Source organism: Carettochelys insculpta, chromosome 15, assembly GCF_033958435.1.
Source record: "Carettochelys insculpta isolate YL-2023 chromosome 15, ASM3395843v1, whole genome shotgun sequence".
Taxonomy (NCBI): domain Eukaryota; kingdom Metazoa; phylum Chordata; order Testudines; family Carettochelyidae; genus Carettochelys; species Carettochelys insculpta.
The window spans coordinates 39,012,191-39,035,813 of NC_134151.1; the positions used below are offsets into that span (position 1 = coordinate 39,012,191).

General features: G+C 68.3%; 1 protein-coding gene across 2 annotated transcripts in view; it reads left to right on the plus strand.

Annotated features, from left to right (window-relative positions):
- The first annotated feature begins 13,943 nt into the window (after positions 1–13,943).
- The window catches only part of UNC5A (unc-5 netrin receptor A), an 80,608-nt gene continuing 70,928 nt past the window's right edge, over positions 13,944–23,623 (plus strand). For both annotated transcript variants that reach the window (XM_075009797.1, XM_075009800.1), the window contains exon 1: positions 13,944–14,031. In XM_075009797.1, the coding sequence (XP_074865898.1) occupies positions 13,965–14,031 (67 nt within the window). In that variant the 5' untranslated portion in view covers positions 13,944–13,964. The remainder of the gene's footprint in view (positions 14,032–23,623) is intronic.

Consider the following 23,623-nt stretch of genomic DNA (forward strand, 5'->3'; position numbering starts at 1 on the left):
GCACTGTGCCCGTGGGGGCTGGGCTGCGAGTGGGCAGGCAGAGCGGGGTGCACTGTGCCCGTGGGGGCCGGGCTGCGTGGGGGCAGGCAGAGCGGGGTGCACTGTGCCCGTGGGGGCCGGGCTGCGTGGGGGCAGGCAGAGCGGGGTGCACTGTGCCCGTGGGGGCCGGGCTGAGTGGGGGCAGGCAGAGCGGGGTGCACTGTGCCCGTGGGGGCCGGGCTGCGAGGGGGCAGGCAGAGCGGGGTGCACTGTGCCCGTGGGGCTGGGCTGCGTGGGGGCAGGCAGAGCGGGGTGCACTGTGCCCGTGGGGGCCGGGCTGCGTGGGGGCAGGCAGAGCGGGGTGCACTGTGCCCGTGGGGGCCGGGCTGCGTGGGGGCAGGCAGAGCGGGGTGCACTGTGCCCGTGGGGGCCGGGCTGCGTGGGGGCAGGCAGAGCGGGGTGCACTGTGCCTGTGGGGGCTGGGCTGTGTGGGGGCAGGCAGAGCGGGGTGCACTGTGCCCGTGGGGCTGGGCTGCGTGGGGGCAGGCAGAGCGGGGTGCACTGTGCCCGTGGGGGCCGGGCTGTGTGGGGGCAGGCAGAGCGGGGTGCACTGTGCCCGTGGGGGCCGGGCTGTGTGGGGGCAGGCAGAGCGGGGTGCACTGTGCCCGTGGGGGCCGGGCTGCGAGGGGGCAGGCAGAGCGGGGTGCACTGTGCCCGTGGGGCTGGGCTGCGTGGGGGCAGGCAGAGCGGGGTGCACTGTGCCCGTGGGGGCCGGGCTGCGTGGGGGCAGGCAGAGTGGGGTGCACTGTGCCTGTGGGGGCAGGCAGAGCGGGGTGCACTGTGCCCGTGGGGGCCGGGCTGCGTGGGGGCAGGCAGAGCGGGGTGCACTGTGCCCGTGGGGGCCGGGCTGCGAGGGGGCAGGCAGAGCGGGGTGCACTGTGCCTGTGGGGGCCGGGCTGCGTGGGGGCAGGCAGAGCGGGGTGCACTGTGCCTGTGGGGGCTGGGCTGCGAGGGGGCAGGCAGAGCGGGGTGCACTGTGCCCGTGGGGGCCGGGCTGCGTGGGGGCAGGCAGAGTGGGGTGCACTGTGCCTGTGGGGGCAGGCAGAGCGGGGTGCACTGTGCCCGTGGGGGCTGGGCTGCGAGGGGGCAGGCAGAGCGGGGTGCACTGTGCCCGTGGGGGCCTGGGCTGCGTGGGGGCAGGCAGAGTGGGGTGCACTGTGCCTGTGGGGGCAGGCAGAGCGGGGTGCACTGTGCCCGTGGGGGCTGGGCTGCGAGGGGGCAGGCAGAGCGGGGTGCACTGTGCCCGTGGGGGCTGGGCTGCGAGGGGCCAGGCAGAGCGGGGTGCACTGTGCCTGTGGGGGCAGGCAGAGCGGGGTGCACTGTGCCTGTGGGGGCAGGCAGAGCGGGGTGCACTGTGCCCGTGGGGGCCGGGCTGCGTGGGGGCAGGCAGAGCGGGGTGCACTGTGCCTGTGGGGGCCGGGCTGCGAGGGGGCAGGCAGAGCGGGGTGCACTGTGCCTGTGGGGGCCGGGCTGCGTGGGGGCGGGCAGAGCGGGGTGCACTGTGCCCGTGGGGGCCGGGCTGCGTGGGGGCAGGCAGAGTGGGGTGCACTGTGCCTGTGGGGGCAGGCAGAGCGGGGTGCACTGTGCCCGTGGGGGCTGGGCTGCGTGGGGGCAGGCAGAGCGGGGTGCACTGTGCCTGTGGGGGCTGGGCTGCGAGGGGGCAGGCAGAGCGGGGTGCACTGTGCCCGTGGGGGCCTGGGCTGCGTGGGGGCAGGCAGAGCGGGGTGCACTGTGCCCGTGGGGGCTGGGCTGCGAGGGGGCAGGCAGAGCGGGGTGCACTGTGCCTGTGGGGGCAGGCAGAGCGGGGTGCACTGTGCCTGTGGGGGCAGGCAGAGCGGGGTGCACTGTGCCCGTGGGGGCTGGGCTGCGAGGGGGCAGGCAGAGCGGGGTGCACTGTGCCTGTGGGGGCAGGCAGAGCGGGGTGCACTGTGCCCGTGGGGGCCGGGCTGCGTGGGGGCAGGCAGAGCGGGGTGCACTGTGCCTGTGGGGGCCGGGCTGTGTGGGGGCAGGCAGAGTGGGGTGCACTGTGCCTGTGGGGGCAGGCAGAGCGGGGTGCACTGTGCCCGTGGGGGCTGGGCTGCGTGGGGGCAGGCAGAGCGGGGTGCACTGTGCCCGTGGGGGCCGGGCTGCGAGGGGGCAGGCAGAGCGGGGTGCACTGTGCCCGTGGGGGCCGGGCTGTGTGGGGGCAGGCAGAGCGGGGTGCACTGTGCCTGTGGGGGCAGGCAGAGCGGGGTGCACTGTGCCCGTGGGGGCCGGGCTGCGAGGGGGCAGGCAGAGCGGGGTGCACTGTGCTCGTGGGGGCCGGGCTGTGTGGGGGCAGGCAGAGCGGGGTGCACTGTGCCCGTGGGGGCCGGGCTGCGAGGGGGCAGGCAGAGCGGGGTGCACTGTGCCCGTGGGGGCTGGGCTGCGTGGGGGCAGGCAGAGCGGGGTGCACTGTGCCTGTGGGGGCCGGGCTGAGTGGGGGCAGGCAGAGCGGGGTGCACTGTGCCCGTGGGGGCCGGGCTGCGTGGGGAAGGACGCAGCAGGGTGCTGGCTGCCCGTGGGGCCGGGCTGGGACGTGAGGCCACACCTGGGCAGGAATCGGGGTCTCAGGAAGGTCGCTGCCATGGCCTGTCCCCGTGGCAGGAGGGTCACTCACGGTGCTGAGGGAGCCCAAGGCCAGCCCAGCCATTGGGGTCTGTGTGGCGGGGTTGGGGGGCACCTGCCCAATCTGGTCCCTGGGTGCATTGGAGGGGCACCCCCATGTTCCACCCCCCAGCGCCCCTCAGCCTCTCCTCCGGCCGTGCTCAGCATGGGGCAGCTGCTGGCAGGGCCCAGCGCCCCTACTCCCGAGTCCCTCCTCTGGGCGCTCTCCCCGGGCGGGGGCTGTGCGGGGGGCCCAGTCCAGTGCCCAGCACCACGCCCACGCTGGGCCAGTCCGTCGGGACTCTGCTGGCCGCGGGGAGGCAGCTGGGGCTGGCCCTGGCCCTGGGACCTGTCTCCACCCCGGCTGGGCTTGGCACTCGCGCTCAGCTGGAGCAACAGACAGCCAAGGCAGCACGTGGAGCCGGCTCGGGATGGCGGGCACAGCCCATGCCAGAGCACGCGCAGCAACCGCTCTGAGAGCTGGCACCTCGCACGCTCACGTGCAGCCTCGCACGCGCACCGCCAGGCCCGGCTCCCTGGGCAGGACAGCACAGGGCCGCCAGGGTGGGCAGCCAGGCCCCAGGCCCCCTGTTTGCTGTGGGGTGCACGCGGGGGGCAGGCTGCCGGACAGGCCGAGCCGAGCAGGGCAAGTGGGCAAAGGGTCTGGAAGGGGCGGCTGGGTCTCTCGGCCCCCGCTCTCCCCAGGCGCAAGGGGGCACTGCACTGGGGGAGGGCAGCACGCGGTCCCTGCTCATCCCTCTGGCTCCCCTCCGCACAGCAGCCCCCAGCTGGAGCGTGGCCGCTGCGCTGCGCTGCACTGCGCTCCGCCCCAGAGCTGGCCGCAGCGCCGCAGGCAGTGCCACTGGAACGAGTTAAGCGGCAGCTCCTGAAAGCACCCCCGGCGGCAGTCCCCCCACCACACTGCCTGCCCTGGGCCCCGGGCCGAGCTCAGCTGCAGCCAGCCTGTCCCTTGCCACCGCGCGGCTGCAGCAGGGTCACCTTGGCGGCCGGGCTGGCAGTGCTGGAGTCCAGCCAAGGCTGGCAGCGCCTCAGCCGCCCCCCCCGCCCCCGTCACAGGCTGCTTGTTCTCTGCCGCCGGGGTGGCGGCTCCGGGGCTGCAATAGAGGCCGGTTCCCCCCCACCCCTGCGCTGCCTGCCAGGGCCGCCTCCTGCTCGGCTCAGGGGCCGTAGGGGATGTGCAGCATCTGCCTAGTGCCGGCCAAAGGGGGCGGGTGCGGCACACAGGGTGGCGGGCAGGACAGCCTCTGCCAGCGCTGGGAGGGGCAGGGGATCAAATGTCCAGCACAGCACAGGGCAGGTGCCAGGGAGAGGTGAAGGCACTGGATGGGTGGGGCCAGTGGAGGGGCGGGGGAACTGGAGGGGTGGGGGCGGGGGGGGTGAGGGCACTGGATGGCTGGGGCCAGTGGAGGGGCGGGGGAACTGGAGGGGTGGGGGCGGGGGGGGTGAGGGCACTGGATGGCTGGGGCCAGTGGAGGGGCGGGGGCACTGGAGGGGTGAGGGCACTGGAGGGGCGGGGGGCAGGCAGGAAGCCCCCATTACAAGCCCCCCCTGCGGCGAGTGCGCTGTGGCCAGACCTGCAGCAGCACCGTCACTGTGCCAACGCTGGGGGAAGAGCTGGTGCCAGGTGCTGCCCAGGGGGTCTGTCCTTCTGCCAGGCCTGAGCAGCCAGCTCTGGGGAGGGCTGCCAGCCAGGTCTGGTGTCTGCCCAAGGACCAAGAGCACCCTGGCAGCCGGCCACCTCCTGGGGTGCCAACCTTACACGCTCCACATTGTTTGCCAGCAGCCAACCCCAGCCCTGGCCATGCTGAGCTGATGGATGCTCGGGGCTGGCACCACTGGCAGGACCTGGCACTCACTGGTGGCAAACATCTGAACTGGGGCAAAATGCAGGGCGAGCGCCGGGCCGCCCCCCCCCGCCTGGGGGTGGGAGCACCGATCCCAAGCGAGCGCCCGGCTGTGCCCCCGCCCTGAGGGTGGGAGCACCAATCCCAAGCGAGCGCCGGGCCGCCCCCCCGCCTGGGGGTGGGAGCACCGATCCCAAGCGAGCGCCCGGCTGTCCCCCCGCCTGGGGGTGGGAGCACCGATCCCAAGTGAGCGCCCGGCCGCCCCCGCACCCTGGGGGTGGGAGCACCGATCTCAAGCGAGCGCCCGGCTGTCTCCCCGCCTGGGGGTGGGAGCGCCGATCCCAAGCGAGCGCCCGGCCGCCCCCCCACCCTGGGGGTGGGAGCGCCGATCCCAAGCGAGCGCCCGGCTGTCCCCCCGCCTGGGGGTGGGAGCACCGATCCCAAGTGAGCGCCCGGCCGCCCCCCCCACCCTGGGGGTGGGAGCACCGATCCCAAGTGAGCGCCTGGCTGTCCCCCCGCCTGGGGGTGGGAGCACCGATCCCAAGCGAGCGCCCGGCTGTCTCCCCGCCTGGGGGTGGGAGCGCCGATCCCAAGCGAGCGCCCGGCCGCCCCCCCACCCTGGGGGTGGGAGCGCCGATCCCAAGCGAGCGCCCGGCTGTCCCCCCGCCTGGGGGTGGGAGCACCGATCCCAAGTGAGCGCCCGGCCGCCCCCCCCACCCTGGGGGTGGGAGCACCGATCCCAAGTGAGCGCCTGGCTGTCCCCCCGCCTGGGGGTGGGAGCACCGATCCCAAGCGAGCGCCCGGCTGTCTCCCCGCCTGGGGGTGGGAGCGCCGATCCCAAGCGAGCGCCCGGCTGTCCCCCCGCCTGGGGGTGGGAGCGCCGATCCCAAGCGAGCGCCCAGCTGTCCCCCCGCCTGGGGGTGGGAGCGCCGATCCCAAGCGAGCGCCCGGCTGTCTCCCCGCCTGGGGGTGGGAGCGCCGATCCCAAGCGAGCGCCCAGCTGTCCCCCCGCCTGGGGGTGGGAGCGCCGATCCCAAGCGAGCGCCCGGCTGTCACCCCGCCTGGGGGTGGGAGCGCCGATCCCAAGCGAGCGCCCGGCTGCTACCCCACCCCTGCCACGTGCGCTAGGCCCAGCTGGGCTGTGGGAGAGGGCTGCCAATCTCTTCCAGCTGCTCTGCCTGCGAGCGCCCTGCTGCCGTGGGCTGGCGAAGGCCGGGGCTGCAGGCCCAAGGGGCCAGGGTAGCTCCTGCTGTGGCCTGGGTGACTGAAGCTCCCCTGGGTGGCTGTGCCAGTCAGAGCCTGGCAGGTGGCAGTGCCAGGAGCTAACAGGAGAGTCTTGCCCGATGTGGGCTCAGCCCAGGGGCATCCCCCTCTGCACAGTGGCAGGCAAGCCCGGCCTGCATCCCCAAAGAGCCAGGGAGCCCAGCTCTGCCAACCGGCGCCAGCCCAGCTCCTGGCTCTCTATGGGCAGTGCAGGGTGCGATGCCAACCTGATGGCGAGTTTCCAAGGCCAGTGCTGCAAAGCATTCTGGGACACAGCCTCGCCGTGCCGCAGACAGATGGCTGGGACGTGTCGGCAGGAACAAACGACAGACGACGCCAACGCGCCACTCGCTCTGCAAGTTCTGGGGCTGGCATCCTCCCCAGCCCAGCCGGCAGCGGGGCCCCACGCCCACCTCCCCTGGCACTGGCCCCAGTTCAGCATGACACAGCCGCTGGTGCTTCGCATGGCACAGGGCTGTGTGTGCCGGGGGTGGGGCTGTGTGTGCCGAGGGCGGGGCTGTGTGTGCCGGGGGCGGGGCTGTGTGCAGGGGCGATGGGCCCTGATCTCGGCCGGGGGCTGGGCAGTGCCTGGTGCGATGGGCCCTGATCTGGGCTGGGGGCTGGGCAGTGCCTGGCGCGATGGGCCCTGATCTGGGCTGGGGGCTGGGCAGTGCCTGGCGCGATGGGCCCTGATCTGGGCCGGGGGCTGGGCAGTGCCTGGCGCGATGGGCCCTGATCTCGGTCGGGGGCTGGGCAGTGCCCGGCGCGATGGGCCCTGATCTGGGCCGGGGGCTGGGCAGTTTCTGGCGCAGGGCCCTGATCTGGGCCGGGGGCTGGGCAGTGCCCGGTGCGGGGCCCCGATCTCTGCGTCTCCGGCGCTGGTGCCGGACGCTGGCTTGTGGAGCGCAGCACTTGGTGGGCACCGGGGGCTGCGGTGGCACTCAGGGCTGCATGGAGGAACATTCAGGCTGCCGGGGCGGGTGAGACGAGCCGGGGCTGTCTCCCTGCTGGCCGTGGCTCTCCAGGCGCTACTCGGGGAGCCCCTGTGCCTTGTCACCTGCAGGGAATGCTCCACAGCCCCCCCACTCTGCCTTGACCCCCCATTGCCCCGGCCTCTGGGAGCTGCTCTCCTGCCGGCTGTGCCCAGGGCCGGCGAGAGCCTGGCATTGCCCGCGGGGCTGTCCGCCAGCCGCTGCAGGAATGGAGCCAGCTCCCCTCCAGCTCCTCCGCCGGAGAGAGAGGGAAGGAAATTGAAAGTGATCGCCCCAATCTGTATTAATTAGGCTCTATTAGCTTGTCAGTGTGCCAGCCGCGCCAGGGGCCGCTCCCTGCCGCCAGTGCCTGCTGGGCACAGCGTGAGGGGGCGGCCAGTGCTGAGCTGTGACCGAGGTCCCCATCCGCAGGCCTGGCACTGCAGCCAGCAGAGCGTGGCAGATTCCCCTCCCCCGGGGCACGGAGCCCAGGGCAGGGGCACAGCCTGGGGTCTGCCATGAGGGCTGGGGGTGGGGGGAAGTGCCACGGGCATCACCCGTCCCTGGGCCTGGCCTCCTCCAGCAGCTGGCGGCCATCTGCCCTCCGGCCCCATCCCCAACGCCTCCTGCAAACAGCCAGCACTGCCAAGGGACCAGCTCGTCCACTGCAGGGTCAGGGCAGTGCTGCCAGTGGGGATGGAATGGGGGTAGCACCATGGGGCAGGGTCCTCGCAGCCTCTGGGCTCACCATGGCCATTGCGGCTCTGCCAGGCAGCGGGGGGCTGGCTCAGGGGGCCCTGCAGGGCACAGGGAGAGACCTGGTGCCCGAGCTGCCCTACTGGGGCGAGTCCGAGGGGCGGTTCCGGGGGCCAGAGGCATCCCAGCCCGCGCCTGGGCATGCAGGCCAGCCAGGGCTTCTCGCTGGGGCTGGCCGCGCAGCCAGAGGAGCTGGCATCCGCCCCGGGGGGAGCGAAAGGAAGCGCCGCGCTGGGAGCAGATGGAGTTTGCAAAGCACCCGCCCCTCGTGCAGGCCTGTGGGCCCCCTTTCTGGGCTTCTCACCCCCCAGCTTTGCCCGTCTGAGCCCCCCACGCCAGCTGGCTGCGCTCCCCAGCTGGTGTGTTGCGTCCCGGCGAGGGGCCAGGGCCGGTGCCAGCGGCTGTGCCAGTCCCCCCCCGGCTGCGTGTGAGCACTGAGGCCTGGGCCCAGCTCCCCCGCACACAGCTGTGGGGCAGGGGCTGGCCTGGGAACTGCGTGTCTCGTGCCAGCTGTGCGAAGGCTGCCCCGGCAGGTGCCCCCTGCCAGGGACCTGCCTGGACACAGGCTGCACTGTGAGGTCAGACTCCCCACTAGTGAGCTCACGGCGGTTACCACGGCAACCCCAGTGAGCTCACGCGCGGTGCCGCTGACTTCGGCAGGAGCAGATGGAGCTGCCAGACACACAAACATCCTGTCTGGTGCCGGGCGGCTGAGCCGGCCGGGGGCGCCATGCTGGCAGGCAGGCAGCACCGGCCCTGCGGCACCAGCCCTCTGCCACCCCCTGCCCGCTCCCCGCCAGTGCCCCCGCCCCACTGCCCGCTTCCTGCCAGTGCCCACCGCCCCGCTGCCCCCTCCGTGCCAGTGCCTACCACCCTCCGCACCTGAGCTCCCCGCCCCACTGCCCGCTCCATGCCAGTGCCCCCGCCCCACTGCCCGCTCCATGCCAGTGCCTACCACCCTCTGCACCTGAGCTCCCCGCCCCACTGCCCGCTTCCTGCCAGTGCCCACCGCCCCGCTGCCCCCCTCCGTGCCAGTGCCTACCACCCTCTGCACCTGAGCTCCCCGCCCCACTGCCCGCTTCCTGCCAGTGCCCACCGCCCCGCTGCCCCCTCCGTGCCAGTGCCTACCACCCTCTGCACCTGAGCTCCCCGCCCCACTGCCCGCTACATGCCAGTGCCCCCGCCCCACTGCCCGCTCCATGCCAGTGCCTACCACCCTCTGCACCTGAGCTCCCCGCCCCACTGCCTGCTACATGCCAGTGCCCCCGCCCCACTGCCCGCTTCCTGCCAGTGCCTACCACCCTCTGCACCTGAGCTGCCCGCCCCACTGCCTGCTACATGCCAGTGCCCCCCGCCCCACTGCCCGCTTCCTGCCAGGGCCCACCGCCCCGCTGCCCCCTCCGTGCCAGTGCCTACCACCCTCCGCACCTGAGCTCCCCGCCCCACTGCCCGCTACATGCCAGTGCCCCCGCCCCACTGCCCGCTCCATGCCAGTGCCTACCACCCTCTGCACCTGAGCTGCCCGCCCCACTGCCCGCTACATGCCAGTGCCCACCACCCCACTGCCTGATCTGCACCAGTGCCCACCGCCCTCTGCACCTGTGCCCCCCGCCCTACTGCCTGCTCCCCACCAGTGCCCACCGCCCCACTGCCCACTTCCCACCAGTGCCCACCACCCCACTGCCCGCTCTGTGCCAGTGCCCACCACCCCCATCCGCTCCGTGCCAGTGCCCACTGCCCCACTGCCCACTCCATGCCAGTGCCCACTGCCACCCCTGCCTGCTCTGTGCCAGTGCCCACCGCCCCCCTGCCCGCTCCGCGCCAGTGCCCACCGCCCCACTGTCCACTCTACACCCGTGCCCACCGCCCCCCTGCCCGCTCCGCATCAGTGATGTAGTGTAGGATGTGTGTGTGTCTCACACAGGGTGTGGGGCTCCTGCTGAGGGTAACCTGGCAACCAGCTGACACCTCTGGGCTACCTGCCCAACCTGAGAACGTGGCTGATGGACCGGAGACCGAAGCAGGGAGACCGACCAACCCGAGGGAACCAACGGGACTTGCCTGTCTGCATCGCATGAAAGGGGCCAATGCCAAGCTCCTGACTTGGAGCCTCCCCCAGCAGGATCATGACATGGAGGTGGTGCCCGTCAAGGGGAGCACCGAGGGTACAGCCCAGCGGTTCCCGGTGTTTTCCAGCCAGGGACCCATTTTGACAGTTCAGGAAGATGTGGTGACCCACGGCCATTGGAAACGCGGGGCGGGAGCAGGGCCGTAACTAGCTCAGTTTGCGCCAGAGGCAAGAGTATAGAATGGCGCCCCCATGTTTCTATCCTGATCGGCGTTATTTCACGGACAAAGGGGAGACGCATTCATAGTCATACACCAACACCACCTGTCTCACTGCTCATTATTATTGCATTAGTAGAGCTGACCAGAGTTGTGTGTGAGGGGCAAGACCCTCATCCCCAAACCGCCCCCCCCAGCTTAACCCCCACACTCAAAGGCTGGAGGGAGATACAGACAGAACAAGGAAAGCTGAGAAATCAGCCCCGTAGAAGGCGGGGGCAGGAAAACTACCTCCTGCAAGAGGCTGTTCAAAACCACAGGAAGTCCTGAGGCACCTTGTAGACTAACGTGTTTCGGAGCAGAGGGGTTCTTCCTGACGCAGCGGGACTCTGCCCACCAAAGCTCACGCCCCAAATATCTGTGTGATGGAGTGGGGGGAGTGCATGGGTGAGTCAGGCTGGATGTCCGAGGCAAGCAGCAGCTCCCAGTGGCTAAGGATGACCCTGGGGCTACAACTGGCAGATAACACCTCTGCCTGAACAAAGAGCAGGGAGGAGCTGAGCTGGGTTTTGAATCGGGGGCGGCAGTTAGAGGGGAGGAAAAGGGAGAGCTGGAAGGCAGCCAGCTGAGGAGGGGGAAAGCTACACCCCAGAGGGGCACCCCTCGGGGTCTTCCCCCCAGGACAGGTTGGAAGGACTGTCTCTGGCTGCTATGCTGTTGCTTCTGTGAGAAACTGGGCTTCTGTTGCCTAATAAACCTGCTGTTGTACCTGCTGAGTGAGAGTCTCTCCTGCCAGCGGACGGGGTGCAGTGCAGGGGGACCCCTGAACCCCATCACAATCTGTTAGTGGACAAGCTGCTGCCGGACTCCCTGTCCTTTTGGAAGACACCGACTGAGCGGGCTCCCTCTCTGACAAGAGGCCGTGAAGTGGCCTGCCTGGGGCGGCCGCCACACCAAAGGAGTCTTTGTAACGCGTAATTGCTTCTCTATGGAGAGAGCTGCTGGACCCGGGAGCATTAAGGAGCTGCAAATGGCTCCTTCAGAGCCGTATGCAGCTCCGAGCTGCCGGCGACCCTTAATAAACCTCATCATGACGCATGTTTGGGTCCCGACCCAGAGACTGGGAATCCCTAGTACAGCGGCTGCCCTATCACGTGGGGAGCACCCCAAACTCCCCCAGGTCACTGGCTAAGTGGCCCCGCTCAGTTCAGTTTGGAATGGGGGAGAGAAGTGATGTAGTGGGGGTGTGTCTGTGTGTGGCTCACACAGGGTGGGGGGGCTCCTGCTGAGGGTAACCTGGTGACCAGGTGACACCTCTGGGCTGCAGACAAAGGGGGAGGTGGAGCCTGAGGGGTTTGAATTGGAACTGGGAGTTGGAAGCAGTGAGTCTGGGCTGGGAGAGAGAGAGACAAAGGAGGGGGCAAGGCCCCAGCTCTGGGCCCCCCTCGGGCTCCTCTCCCCAGGAGGGGTTGGAATGACTGTCTCTGCCGGCTGCACTGACAACTCTGCACTGCGCTGGGTCTCTGTCGACTAATAAACTTCCTGTTCTCCTGCCGAGTGAGAGTCACCCCTGCCTGCGGACGGGGTGCAGAGCTTGGGGACCCCTAAACCCCATTACATGCCTGTGCCCTCTGCCCATCTGCCCTCTACATGTCAGTGCCCACCGCCCATCCGCCTGCTCCACACCTGTGCCCAGCGCTCATCTGTCCACTGCCCGTCCGTGCCCACCACCCGTCCGCCTGCTCCACACCTGTGCCCAGAGCTCATCTGTCCACTGCCCGTCTGTGCCCACTGCCCGTCCGCCTGCTCCACACCTGTGCCCAGCGCTCATCTGTCCACTGCCCGTCTGTGCCCACCGCCCATCCGCCTGCTCCACACCTGTGCCCAGCGCTCATCTGTCCACTGCCCGTCTGTGCCCACTGCCCGTCCGCCTGCTCCACACCTGTGCCCAGCGCTCATCTGCCCACTGCCCGTCTGTGCCCACCGCCCATCCGCCTGCTCCACACCTGTGCCCAGCGCTCATCTGTCCACTGCCCATCTGTGCCCACCGCCCGTCCGCCTGCTCCACACCTGTGCCCAGCGCTCATCTGTCCACTGCCCGTCTGTGCCCACCGCCCGTCTGCCTGCTCCACACCTGTGCCCAGAGCTCATCTGTCCACTGCCCGTCTGTGCCCACCGCCCGTCCGCCTGCTCCACACCTGTGCCCAGAGCTCATCTGTACACTGCCCGTCTGTGCCCACCGCCCGTCCGCCTGCTCCACACCTGTGCCCAGCGCTCATCTGTCCACTGCCCGTCTGTGCCCACCGCCCGTCCGCCTGCTCCACACCTGTGCCCAGCGCTCATCTGTCCACTGCCCGTCTGTGCCTACCGCCCGTCCGCCTGCTCCACACCTGTGCCCAGCGCTCATCTGCCCACTGCCCGTCTGTGCCCCCCGCCCGTCCGCCTGCTCCACACCTGTGCCCAGCGCTCATCTGTCCACTGCCCATCTGTGCCCACGGCCCGTCCGCCTGCTCCACACCTGTGCCCAGCGCTCATCTGTCCACTGCCCGTCTGTGCCCACGGCCCGTCCGCCTGCTCCACACCTGTGCCCAGCGCTCATCTGTCCACTGCCCGCCTGTGCCCACCGCCCGTCCGCCTGCTCCACACCTGTGCCCAGCGCTCATCTGTCCACTGCCCATCTGTGCCCACCGCCCGTCCGCCTGCTCCACACCTGTGCCCAGCGCTCATCTGTCCACTGCCCGTCTGTGCCCACCGCCCGTCCGCCTGCTCCACACCTGTGCCCAGCGCTCATCTGTCCACTGCCCGTCAGTGCCCACCGCCCGTCCGCCTGCTCCACACCTGTGCCCACAGCCAGACTGTGTTGTGCATGTGCCGCAGCGTGTCTGCCCATCTCCTGGTACCCCTGTGGTGCAGCCCTGGGGGAAGCTGGAGGCTCCCTGCTCTCCTGGCACTAGGCTGGGAGCGGAGATGGGAGCCCACAGGATCGGCTGCCTGGCCGTGCTGGGGGGAGGGAGAGGGAGGGCAGCGCCCGGGAAAGCCGTTTACTTCACACTTTAGCTCTTCAAGGCACCAGAGAAGCGCGTTAATTGTCCGTCCCCTGGCACCACTAATGAGATTAACTCTGCCCAGCTTCCAACCAGCTCCGCTGGGACGCCACAGCCCTTCCCTTCCCCCGCTTCCCGGCCTCCCTCCCGCCACAGCCCTGCACCCCAGCCCTTCTCCCGCGGCCCCTGCCCGAGTCTGCCCAGCCCTGCTGCTGCCTGTGCCAGCCCCGTGCCCCCAGCAGGTGCCCAGCCAGAGGCCGCCCGCTCACCTCTGCGCCCAGAGCGACCCGGGCAAGGACATCGCTCCCTCTCAGCAGCAGCCCTGCGCCCACGCGCCACAAGGTCACCAGCGCCCCGGCCGGTGCCAGTCTGCACAGAGCAGGGGAGGCTGCAGGTTGGCAGTGAGGGGCACCGCCAGGGCTGGGACTCCTGGGGCTGCGGGTCGGGATGGAGCTGGCAGCCGGGGCTGCCCACAGGCAATGCCAGGCCCCAGGGGTCCCGTCCCGTCGGGCTCCAGCTGGCGCCCCTCTGCTCTTGCTCTGCAGCAGGCGCAGCCATGGGGCGCCACGTGCTGCTGGGCACCTGCCCCAGGGCACAGACGGAGCGTCCGCGGCCTTCCCTGCGCTCAGGTGGCCTGTGCCAGGCGGCGCGCCCAGCTCCAGGGGAAGCAGCCGCAGCCGGCAGCAGGGGAGGGCGGCCGTGGGCGGGAAGGTGCCCAGAGCAGCAGCAGCTGCAGCCCCAGGGCGCAGGGCCTCGGCCAGGCTGCAGCGGGAGGGGGCCCTGGGGCGGCGCCGAGCCCCCTGCGGCCTTGGCCCAGGCCGGCGGCACGTGGGCCCCAGGGGGTCAGGCGGACTCGGAGCCCGGGCGGGGGCGGCCCCAGGCCACTCCCGCCCCAGCCGCTGCCCTGCAATGGGCGGCCCGGCCTGGGCCCGGGAGCAGCCTGGAGGGCCCGATCCGGCGCCAGGCGGGCCCGAGGCGGCACCAGCTGCAGCTCCGCTCCGCTCCGCTCGGCGGCGGCTCCAGTCCGCGTTTTGCAGCGCTGCCGGGCTCGCCCCCCCCGCAGCCGGGCTGGGCCAGTCTCCGCGGCGCGGCCATGGGGCGCTGAGAGCTGCGGGATGGCCGCGGCCGCGCTGTGCCGGGTCCTGCTGGCCGGATCCCTGCTCGCCAGCCGCCCGCCCGCCGGTGAGTGGGGCCGGGCGCGCCCCCCGCGCAACCTCCGCACCGCGCAGCCCGCCCAGTACAGCACAGCACCGCGCAACCCCCCGCACCGCGCAACCTCCGCGCAACCCCCCGCACCGCGCAGCCGGCCCGGTACAGCACAGCACCGCGCAACCCCCCGCACCGCGCAACCTCCGCACCGCGCAGCCCCTGCGCACCCCCCCGCTCCGCGCCGTGCAACCCCCCGCACCGCACCGTGCAACCTCCGCGCCGCGCAGCCCCTGCGCAACCCCCCCGCACCGCGCAACCCCCCCCGCTCCGCACCGCGCAGCCCCCGCGCAACCCCCGCACACCTGTGCCCAACTCCCCCGCACCGCACCACACCGCACCGCGCAACCCCCCGCACCACCCTCCACAGCCCCCCCGCGCCTCCCGCCCCGCTGCGCCCCCCCCGCGCCCCTTCTGCTCCCGCCCTTCCCCCGCTGCAGATCCGGGCCGCGCAGGCGGCGGCCCCACTCGCGTTCGTGGGGCGAGCGCAGCTGTTCCCGTCCCGGGAGGCGCCGCCTGCGGGTCTGGGCGCGGAGAGCCCCGTGGTGGAGCGTGGGGCTGGCACGGCCGGGGCTGCCCGTGGCGGAGGGGGGGGCAGGCCCCGGGCTGGCACCGCGCGACCTGGAGACTCTTTCCTGCCCCCCCAGCCCCGCCGGGCCCCCACCCCGACCCACGCCCCCTGCACTCCAGCCCCGCTGGTGCCCCTCCCTCCAGCCCACGGCCCCTGCCCCTGAGCCCTGCTGGGCCCCCACCCCGGCCCCTGTCCTCCAGCCCCAGTGGTGCCCCTCCCCCCGACCCGCAGCACCTGTCCCCCAGCCCCCTGGTGCCCCTGCCAGCCAAACCCTGGGCTGTCCACTCCCTGCCGTGCTCACCTGTACTCAGGGCTTTGCTGGTGTCCTGTGGACTGGCACGGGGGGGCCGTACAGTGCAGCGGTGGGCGCTCCCCCACCCCGCCGCAGGGGTAGCCGGGTACAGGAACCCCTCCCTGGCAGGGCTGGGCGCCCAGCACTCGGCACAGGGCGGCACTTGGGGGTCGAGTCCCCCGGCCCCGCACTGCGGCCGTGCTGACCTGAGGTGAGTGTGGGCCAGGGGTGGGCCCCTCACCTGGCGCTTGGCACCTGGCCCCGTGTCCCCCCGGGCAGGGCACCAGGGCGGAGCTCCCCGAGGCCCAGTGGCCTGCCCAGGAGTCAGTGGGAAGAGAAGCCGGGAGTCCTGGAGCCCGCAGGAGGCTGCAGCCTGGCCTGGCCTCGCCTGAGTGCTCCCTGTGCCAGCCGGGGCAGAGCGTGCTGGGCCCTGGGGGCTGGGAGCTCAGTGCTGCTGTGGGGCTGGGGCTGGGGCTGGGCCCAGGGCGGCATGGCTGGAGTGGGGCAGTCAGTCTGGGGCAGCTTGTGGGCGTGGCCGGGCTGGTTGCTGGAGGAGGTCAGGGAGGGGCACTGGCTGCACTGGCCAGGACCCCGGAGAAAGGTGCTGCCCATTCTGCCCGCGGGTCTGTGGGGCTGTCAGTGCAGCTGGGCTCGTGGGCCAGGCCTGCCCGGCTCCCGGTGCCCAGCCCAGGGGCACCCTCCAGCTCGGCCACCTGCCTGGCTGAAGGTGCCTGGCCTGCGTGGCCACTGGCAGGGGTCTGCTCTCCTCCCTGCAGATTCTGAGCTGCGCTGGGCCCATCAGGGCGCTGGCTGGGAGCTCAGCAGGGTACAGGCTGGGCAGGATGGACCCTCCCGGAGCCAGACCCCAGGGCAGGCAGTGGGCAGGGGGCAGGTGGGGAGCAGCACCCGGCGGGCGCCTGCTGTGCCCAGGCAGTGGGAAGCTGTTGTCAGCATGGCAGGCGCAGGCTGCCCCAAGGAGGTTTGTTCGGCTGTGCGCCAGGTGGGGCTGGGGTGAATCAAACCTCCCAGGGCAGGGGTGGGGGGGCTCTGTGCATGGCCCTGGCCTGACTCCCCGGGGTCAGCGTGGCCCACCTGTGAGCCCCTAGCCAGCACAAGCTGCTCCAGGCACAGCCGTGCCCAGCCCGGTGCCATGCCTAGCCCAGCACCTCCTTAGCTGTCCTGGGACCTGGTTCTGACTCATCTCAGCTCGGTCCAGCCAGGCTGAGCCCTTCACCCCTGTGGCAGCTGCGCCCGCCGTGGCCAGGCCCCCCAGCTCCACACTCGGGCCTATGAAGTGCTGCACCCGTCTCCACGGGAGCCTGGCCGGGCTGGGAGCTGCCTGGGGCCTCTGAGTCTGGCTGGGCTTGGGGTCAGGTGTGTTGCCAGGGGCTGTGGGGCAGGAATGGGGCAAGCGGAGAAGTCTGGAGCCCTGCTGGGCCCTTGCAGAGGATGCTGGTAAAGGTCTCCCCCAGAGGTGGCTGCATTTTGCTGGTGCTGCCTGGATAGCCCTGGGGCCCATGTGACGTGGCTGCCGCTCCCAAGGGCACCCAGCCCCCTGCACCAGCTGGAGATGGGGCAGAGCCAGTCCTAGGGACAGGGCTATCCCCTCAGTGCCAAGCCCCAAACAGCTAGTGCTGCGAGGGGGCTGTCACCCTGCCCATGGCCCATGACCACTGCCAGCTCCCAGCTTGTATGGGGCCCCGGGTAGGAGGGCAGTTGGGCAGCAGAGGGGTCGTTGGGGGCAGGAATCACAGAACCCCAGGCCTGGAAGGGACCACAGGAGGCCATCGAGTCCAGCCCCCTGCCCCAAGCAGGATCAGCCCCTACTATGTCATCCCAGCCAGGACAGAATGGGGCGTTGGGCAGTTGGGGAGCAGGAGTGGGGTAGCTGGGCAGTGGAGGGGCAGTGGGGGGCAGGAGTGGGGCAGTGGAGAGCAGGAGTGGGGCAGTTGGAGGGGCAGTTGGGGGGCAGGAGTGGGGCAGTTGGGTGGCAAGAGTGGGGCAGTTGGTCAGTGGAGGGGCAGTTGGGGGGCAGGAGTGGGGCAGTTGGGCAGTGGAGGGGCAGTGGGGGGCAGGAGTGGGGCAGTGGAGAGCAGGAGTGGGGCAGTTGGAGGGGCAGTTGGGGGGCAGGAGTGGGGCAGTTGGTCAGCAGAAGTGCAGTGGGGGGCAGGAGTGGGGCAGTGGAGAGCAGGAGTGGGGCAGTTGGAGGGGCAGTTGGGGGGCAGGAGTGGGGCAGTTGGGTGGCAAGAGTGGGGCAGTTGGTCAGTGGAGGGGCAGTTGGGGGGCAGGAGTGGGGCAGTTGGGCAGTGGAGGGGCAGTTGGGCAGGAGTGGGGTGTTGGGCAGCGGAGGGGCATTTGGGGGGCAGGACTGGGGCAGTTGGGCAGCAGAGGGGCAGTGGGGGGCAGGACTGGGGCAGTGGAGAGCAGGAGTGGGGCAGTTGGGCAGTTGGAGGGGCAGTTGGGGGGCAGGAGTGGGGCAGTGGATCGCTCCCTGTAGGTTTCCAGTAGAAGGGCACCTGGCGGGGGCGGTGCCTCGGTCCCTCCCCACCCCGGCTGTGCCAGGGCCCGGCAGGCAGTGGCCCGGCCCAGGGTGGGAGGGCAGGGGGGTTCCCAGCTGGGCGTGCCCCTGCTGTGCCCCACTTGGCAGCCGGAGGCCCAGGGTGACCTGGAGGTTTGGCTCCCGTTAGTTCCAGGTCCCCAAGAGGCACAGCCGGGGTCGGGGGTGGGACAGAAAAGCCGCGTCTACACGTGCACGCTACTAACTTCGAAATAGCGCCCGTCACGGCTACACGCGCCGGGCGCTATTTCGAAGTTAACTTCGACGTTAGGCGGCGAGACGTCGAAGTCGCTAACCCCATGAGGGGATGGGGATAGCGCCCTAGTCGACGTTCAACGTCGAAGTAGGGACCGTGTAGACGATCCGCGTCCCGCAACGTCGAAATTGCTGGGTCCTCCATGGCGGCCATCAGCTGAGGGGTTGAGAGACGCTCTCTCTCCAGCCCCTGCGGGGCTCTATGGTCACCGTGGGCAGCAGCCCTTAGCCCAGGGCTTCTGGCTGCTGCTGCGGCAGCTGGGGATCCATGCTGCAGGCACAGGGTCTGCAACCAGTTGTCAGCTCTGTGTATCTTGTGTTGTTTAGTGCAACTGTGTCTGGGAGGGGCCCTTTAAGGGAGCGGCTTGCTGTTGAGTCCGCCCTGTGACCCTGTCTGCAGCTGTGCCTGGCATCCCTATTTCGATGTGTGCTACTTTGGCGTGTAGACGTACCCTCGCAGCGCCTATTTCGATGTGGTGCTGCGCGACGTCGAAGTTGAACATCGACGTTGCCAGCCCTGGAGGACGTGTAGACGTTATTCATGTTGCTACATCGAAATAAGCTACTTCGATGTAGGCTTCACGTGTAGACGTAGCCAAAGAGAGAAACGTGGAAAGGAGTTCGGGGGTGTCCATGCAAGTCCCCCAGCCCGGCCGGTGCCCCTCACCCCGACCCACTGCCCCCAGCCCGGCTGGTGCCCCTCACCCTGACCCACTGCCCTGCCAGTGCCCCTACCCTGCCCCCAGCCCGGCCGGTGCCCCTCACCCTGACCCACTGCCCCCAGCCTGGCACTGCTGGTACCTGTCAGTCAGGAGCTGTCCCAGCATGGCTGGCGGGTGCACCCCTGCTGAGGAGCCGGGGGCCAGGGCCAGGGCCAGGGCCAGGGGCGAACCGGCTGTAATGGGTGAAGGTCTCAGCTGAACTAGTTCCTTAGCACCACTCCACTGGGAGGCAAAACCACCGCAGAGTAATTCATTCATCCCGGCCCCGAGTCACTCAGAGCCCCTGCCTCACCCAGCAGTAGGGCACCATGAGCCACTTCACCCACCTGAGTGGGAGGCAGTGGGGTGGGTGCCGGCTGTGGGGAGCTGGGGGCAGTGGGGGTGGGTGCCGGCTGTGGGGAGCTGGGGGTAGGGGGGTGGGTGCCGGCTGTGGGGAGCTGGGGGCAGCGGAGGGGTGCCAGCCGTGGGGAGCTGGGGTCAGCGGAGTGGGGTGCCGGCTGTGGGGAGCTGGGGGGCAGCAGGGTGGGTGCCGGCTGTGGGGTGCCGGCCGTGGGGAGCTGGGGGCAGCAGGGTGGGTGCTGGCCGTGGGGAGCTGGGGGCAGGGGGGTGGGGTGCCAGCTGTGGGGAGCTGGGGGCAGCAGGGTGGGTACCAGCTGTGGGGAGCTGGGGGGCAGCAGGGTGAGGTGCCGGCTGTGGGGTGCCGGCTGTGGGGAGCAGGGGGCAGCAGGGGGTGGTCTGGCCCCAGGGCTGCCCCAAGTCCCAGGCTCCGTCCTGGCCTCTCCCATCAGCCCTGCGTCCTCTGGCACCTCTTGCCTGCCAGCCGCCCTGTCTGCACCCAGCCCAGGAAGTGCCCAGGATGAGGGTGCCCGGACGCCTGGGTTCTCGCCTGACTGGGGGGCAGTGGGTGCTAGTGGTTAGAGCAGGGGATCGGTGCCCGGACGCCAGGGTTCTGGCTGTGGTGCTGGAGGGGTGATCCTGTGCGCCTGGCCTGAGCTAAGCCCCGCGCCGCCCCGCTGGGCCGTGTGGTCCCCACAGAGCTGCCTCCAGCCTGGCGTGGGGCTCCTGCCAGCGCCTGGCCCCGTTGGCTGCCAGCCCCTGAGCTGGGCGGCCGGCCGAGCCAGAGGGATGTGGCTGCGGCGCTGCCTTGGCACGAGCCCCTGTGGAGCCGGGCCAGCTGGCTGGGGCTGCTCTGCCGCCCTGCTCCCCAGCGTGGGCACGCTGCCTGGACGGATTGGCACTCGCAGCTCCGCCTGGCATGTGCTGCCCTCGTGCGGCTCCAGGTGCCAAGCTGGGCACCAGCGTCCCTGGCCAGTTCCTCACGTGCCGCACTCTGAGCAGAGCACAGGCCCCTGGCAGCTGCTGCCCCGTGGCTGTTTCCAAGGGGTCTCCAGCTGCAGGAGCCCTGGGGGCAGCGTGCGCTGTGCTCCCAAGGGGCACTGCCTCAGCACAGGGGGAGGCCGGGAGCTGCCAGGCACTGGTGCCCTGAGCCAGCCAGACCTGGAGGCTCAAGCAGGCAGGGGGCACAGGGAGGTGTGGCGGCAGGTGGGGAGGGCATAGGGGAATGAGGCAGCTGGCGGGGGCTCTGTGTGGGACAGGAATATGGGGGGGGCTCTGGGGGGCACAGGGAGTTGGGCAGCTGGTGGGTGCGCCAGCGGGGGAGGGCAGTGTGGGGCACTGGGAGGGGGGAGTGGGGGGGCTTTGGGGGGCACTGGGAGGGGGCAGTAGGGGGCTCTGGAGGGCACTGGGAGGGGGGCAGTGGGGGGGCTCTGGGGCACAGGGAGATGGGGCAGCTGGTGAGTGGGCCGGCTGGGGAGGGCAGTGTGGGGCACTGGGGAGGGCAGTGGGGGGGCACTGCAGAGCCATGAACAGGCTAACCCAGGGTGGGGCAGGGTCTCCGTTTGTTCCCACCTGCTGGAGAAGTGGAGGGTCCAACACAAGGCTTGGCCGCGGTAGGTGGGTTCTCTGGCTGCAGGAGGGGGCACTGCAGAGGTGGGTGTGGGGGATCCAGGGTGCTGGCTGCAGGAGGGGGTGCTGGCTGGAGGAAGGGGCGCCGCAGAGGTCTGGGGGTCTGAGGTGCTGGCTGGAGGAAGGGGCGCTGCAGAGGTGGGTGCGGGGGATCCGGGGTGCTGGCTGGAGGAAGGGGCACTGCAGAGGTGGGTGCGGGGGATCTGGGGTGCTGGCTGCAGGAGGGGGTGCTGGCTGGAGGAAGGGGCGCTGCAGAGGTGGGTGTGGGGGATCTGGGGTGCTGGCTGCAGGAGGGGGTGCTGGCTGGAGGAAGGGGCACTGCAGAGGTGGGTGTGGGGGATCCGGGGTGCTGGCTGCAGGAGGGGGTGCTGGCTGGAGGAAGGGGCGCTGCAGAGGTGGGTGTGGGGGATCCGGGGTGCTGGCTGCAGGAGGGGGTGCTGGCTGGAGGAAGGGGCGCTGCAGAGGTGGGTGTGGGGGATCCGGGGTGCTGGCTGCAGGAGGGGGTGCTGGCTGGAGGAAGGGGCGCCGCAGAGGTGGGGGGGTCTGAGATGCTGGCTGGAGGAGGGGGCATTGCAGGGAATCGTAGAATCCTAGAACACTAGGACTGGAAGGGACCTTGAGAGGCCTTCGAGTCCAGCCCCCTGCCCCAATGGCAGGACCAAGTACTGTCTAAACCATCCTATTGAACCTGTTCTTAAATATCTCCAGAGATGGCGATTCCACAACCTCCCTTGGCAACTTATTCCAGGGTTTGACCCCCCTGACAGTTAGGAACTTTTTCCTAATGTCCAACCTAAACCTCCCTTGCTGCAGTTTAAGCCCGTTGCCTCTTGTTCTATCCTCAGAGGCCAAGGGAACAGTTTTTCTCCCTCCTCCTTGTAACCCTCTTTGAGGTACTTGAAAACCGCTATCATGTCCCCTCTACGTCTTCTCTTTTTTAAACTAAACAAGCCCAGTTCTTTCATTTGTCCCTCACAGCTCATGTTTAGACTTTAATCACGCCTGTTGCTCTTCTAGTAACAGAGAGGGAGCCGGGCTAGTCTATATACTATCAAAACAAACCAGCACTCCAGTAGCACTTTAAAGACTAACAAAATAATTTATTAGGTGGTGAGCTTTCGTGGGAGAGACCCACTGCTTCAGCCCAGAGCCAGACCAGAACGGACTCAATGTTTCTCTTCTCTGCACCTTCTCCAATTTCTGCACATCTTTCTTGAACTGCGGTGCCCAGAACTGGACACAATACTCCAGCTGAGGCCTAACCAGCGCAGAGTAGAGCAGGAGAATGAATTCTCATGTCTTGTTCACAGCACACCTGTTAATGCATCTTAGAATCATGTTTGCTTTTTTTGCAACAGCATCACCCTGTTGACTCATATTTAGCTTGTGGTCCACTATAACCCCCAGATCCCTTTCTGCCGTACTCCTTCCTCGACAGTTGCTCCCCACTCTGTACGTATGAAGCTGATTGTTCCGTCCGAAGCAGAGCACTTTGCATTTGTCCTTATTAAACTTCACCCTGTTCACTTCAGACCATTTCTCCAGTTTGTTCAGATCCGTTTGAATTCTGACCCTTTCCTCCAAACCAGTTGCAACCCCTCCCAGCTTGGTATCATCTGCAAACTTGATAAGCGCCCTCTGTGCCAATGTCTAAATCGTTGATGAAGGTATTGAACAGAACTGGTCACAAAACAGAGCCCTGCGGAACCCCACTTGTTCTGCCCTTCCAGCCTGACTGTGAACTACTACTAACAACTCTCTGTGAATGGTTATCCAGCCAGTTATGCACCCGCTTGCAGTGGCCCCCTCTAAGTTCTATTTGCTTAGTTTATTGATATGATCATGTGAGACCGTGTCAAATGCCTGACCAAAGTGTAGGTGTACCACATCCACCACCTCTCTCTTATCCACAAGACTTGTTATCCTGTTTAAAAAAGCTATCGGATTGGTCTGGCACGATTTGTTCTTCACGTGCTGGCTGTTACCTGTCACCTTATCTTCTTCCAGAGATTTGCAGATGAATTCCTTAATTATGTGCTCCATTGTCTTTCTGTGCGCAGAACTTAAACTGACTGTTCTGTGGTTTCCTGGGTTGTTACTTTTTCCCTTTTTATAGATGGGATCTATGTTTGCAACTGTTCCAGTCCTCTGGAATCTCTCCCAACTTCCAGGACTTTTCAAAGGTGATAGCTTAAGGCCCAGAAACCTCCTCTGTCAGCTCCTTGAGTATTCTGGGATGCATTTCCTCAGGCCCTGGTGACTTGCAGACATCTAATTTTTCCAAGTAATTTTTTTTTTTTATCTTCTAAACCTACCTCCTTCCCACTAGCGTTCGCCATGTTGGGCATTTCTGCATCAGAGTTCTTGGTGAAGACCGAAACAGAGAAGTCATTAAGCACCTCAGCCATTCCCAAGTTTCCTGATATTGTTTCTCTCTCATAACTGAGCTGTGGGCCTACCCTGCCTTGGTCTTTCTCTTGCTTGTAATATATTTATAGAATGACGTCTTGTTACCCTTTATGTCTCTAGCTAGTTTGAGCTCATTTTGCACCTTGGTCTTTCCAGTCTCGCCCCTGAATACATGTGTTGTCTGCTTATGTTCATCCTTTGTAACTTCTCCTGATTTCTCCAGCTAACAGCCTGGGAGAACATTTGAGAGGAGCTCAGATGGGCGTTCCAGGGTTGATTGGCTTGGAGGCAAGGCTTTGAGTCAGGCCTAGCCAACAGCAGCCTTTGAGAAGGCAGCCACAGTGAACAGGGCAGCAACTAACAGGCAGTTCACCCTGGGGGGAGCCCCGTACCGGTTGCCTCTTTCTTTCTTACAGTTCTGTTTCTCTTCTGCCCTTCAAGGCAGCACTAAACATCTGAGGGAACTCCCTGAAGAAAGGAAAAAACAGTGACAAGTCTACTGACAAGTCGGCTGTTGTGGGCTGTACAGCTTGTGCCATGTTTGTCTTCCTCCCAAAGGACAGAAGGGATTTTGTCTGTACCAAGTGGAAGCTGGTCGCCATCTTGGACGAGAAGATTAGAGGACTTGAGGTGCAAATCTCCACCCTCTGGTCCATCAGAGAAAGTGAAGACTTCCTTGACAGAAGGCAGCATTTACTCCTGCATTCACAGCAGGCTGAGCCACCGAGGAGGGCAGTAGAAACCGAGGAAGAAAACTGGAAGCATGTAGCCTCCCGGAGAAGAAAGCCCATTCCAGT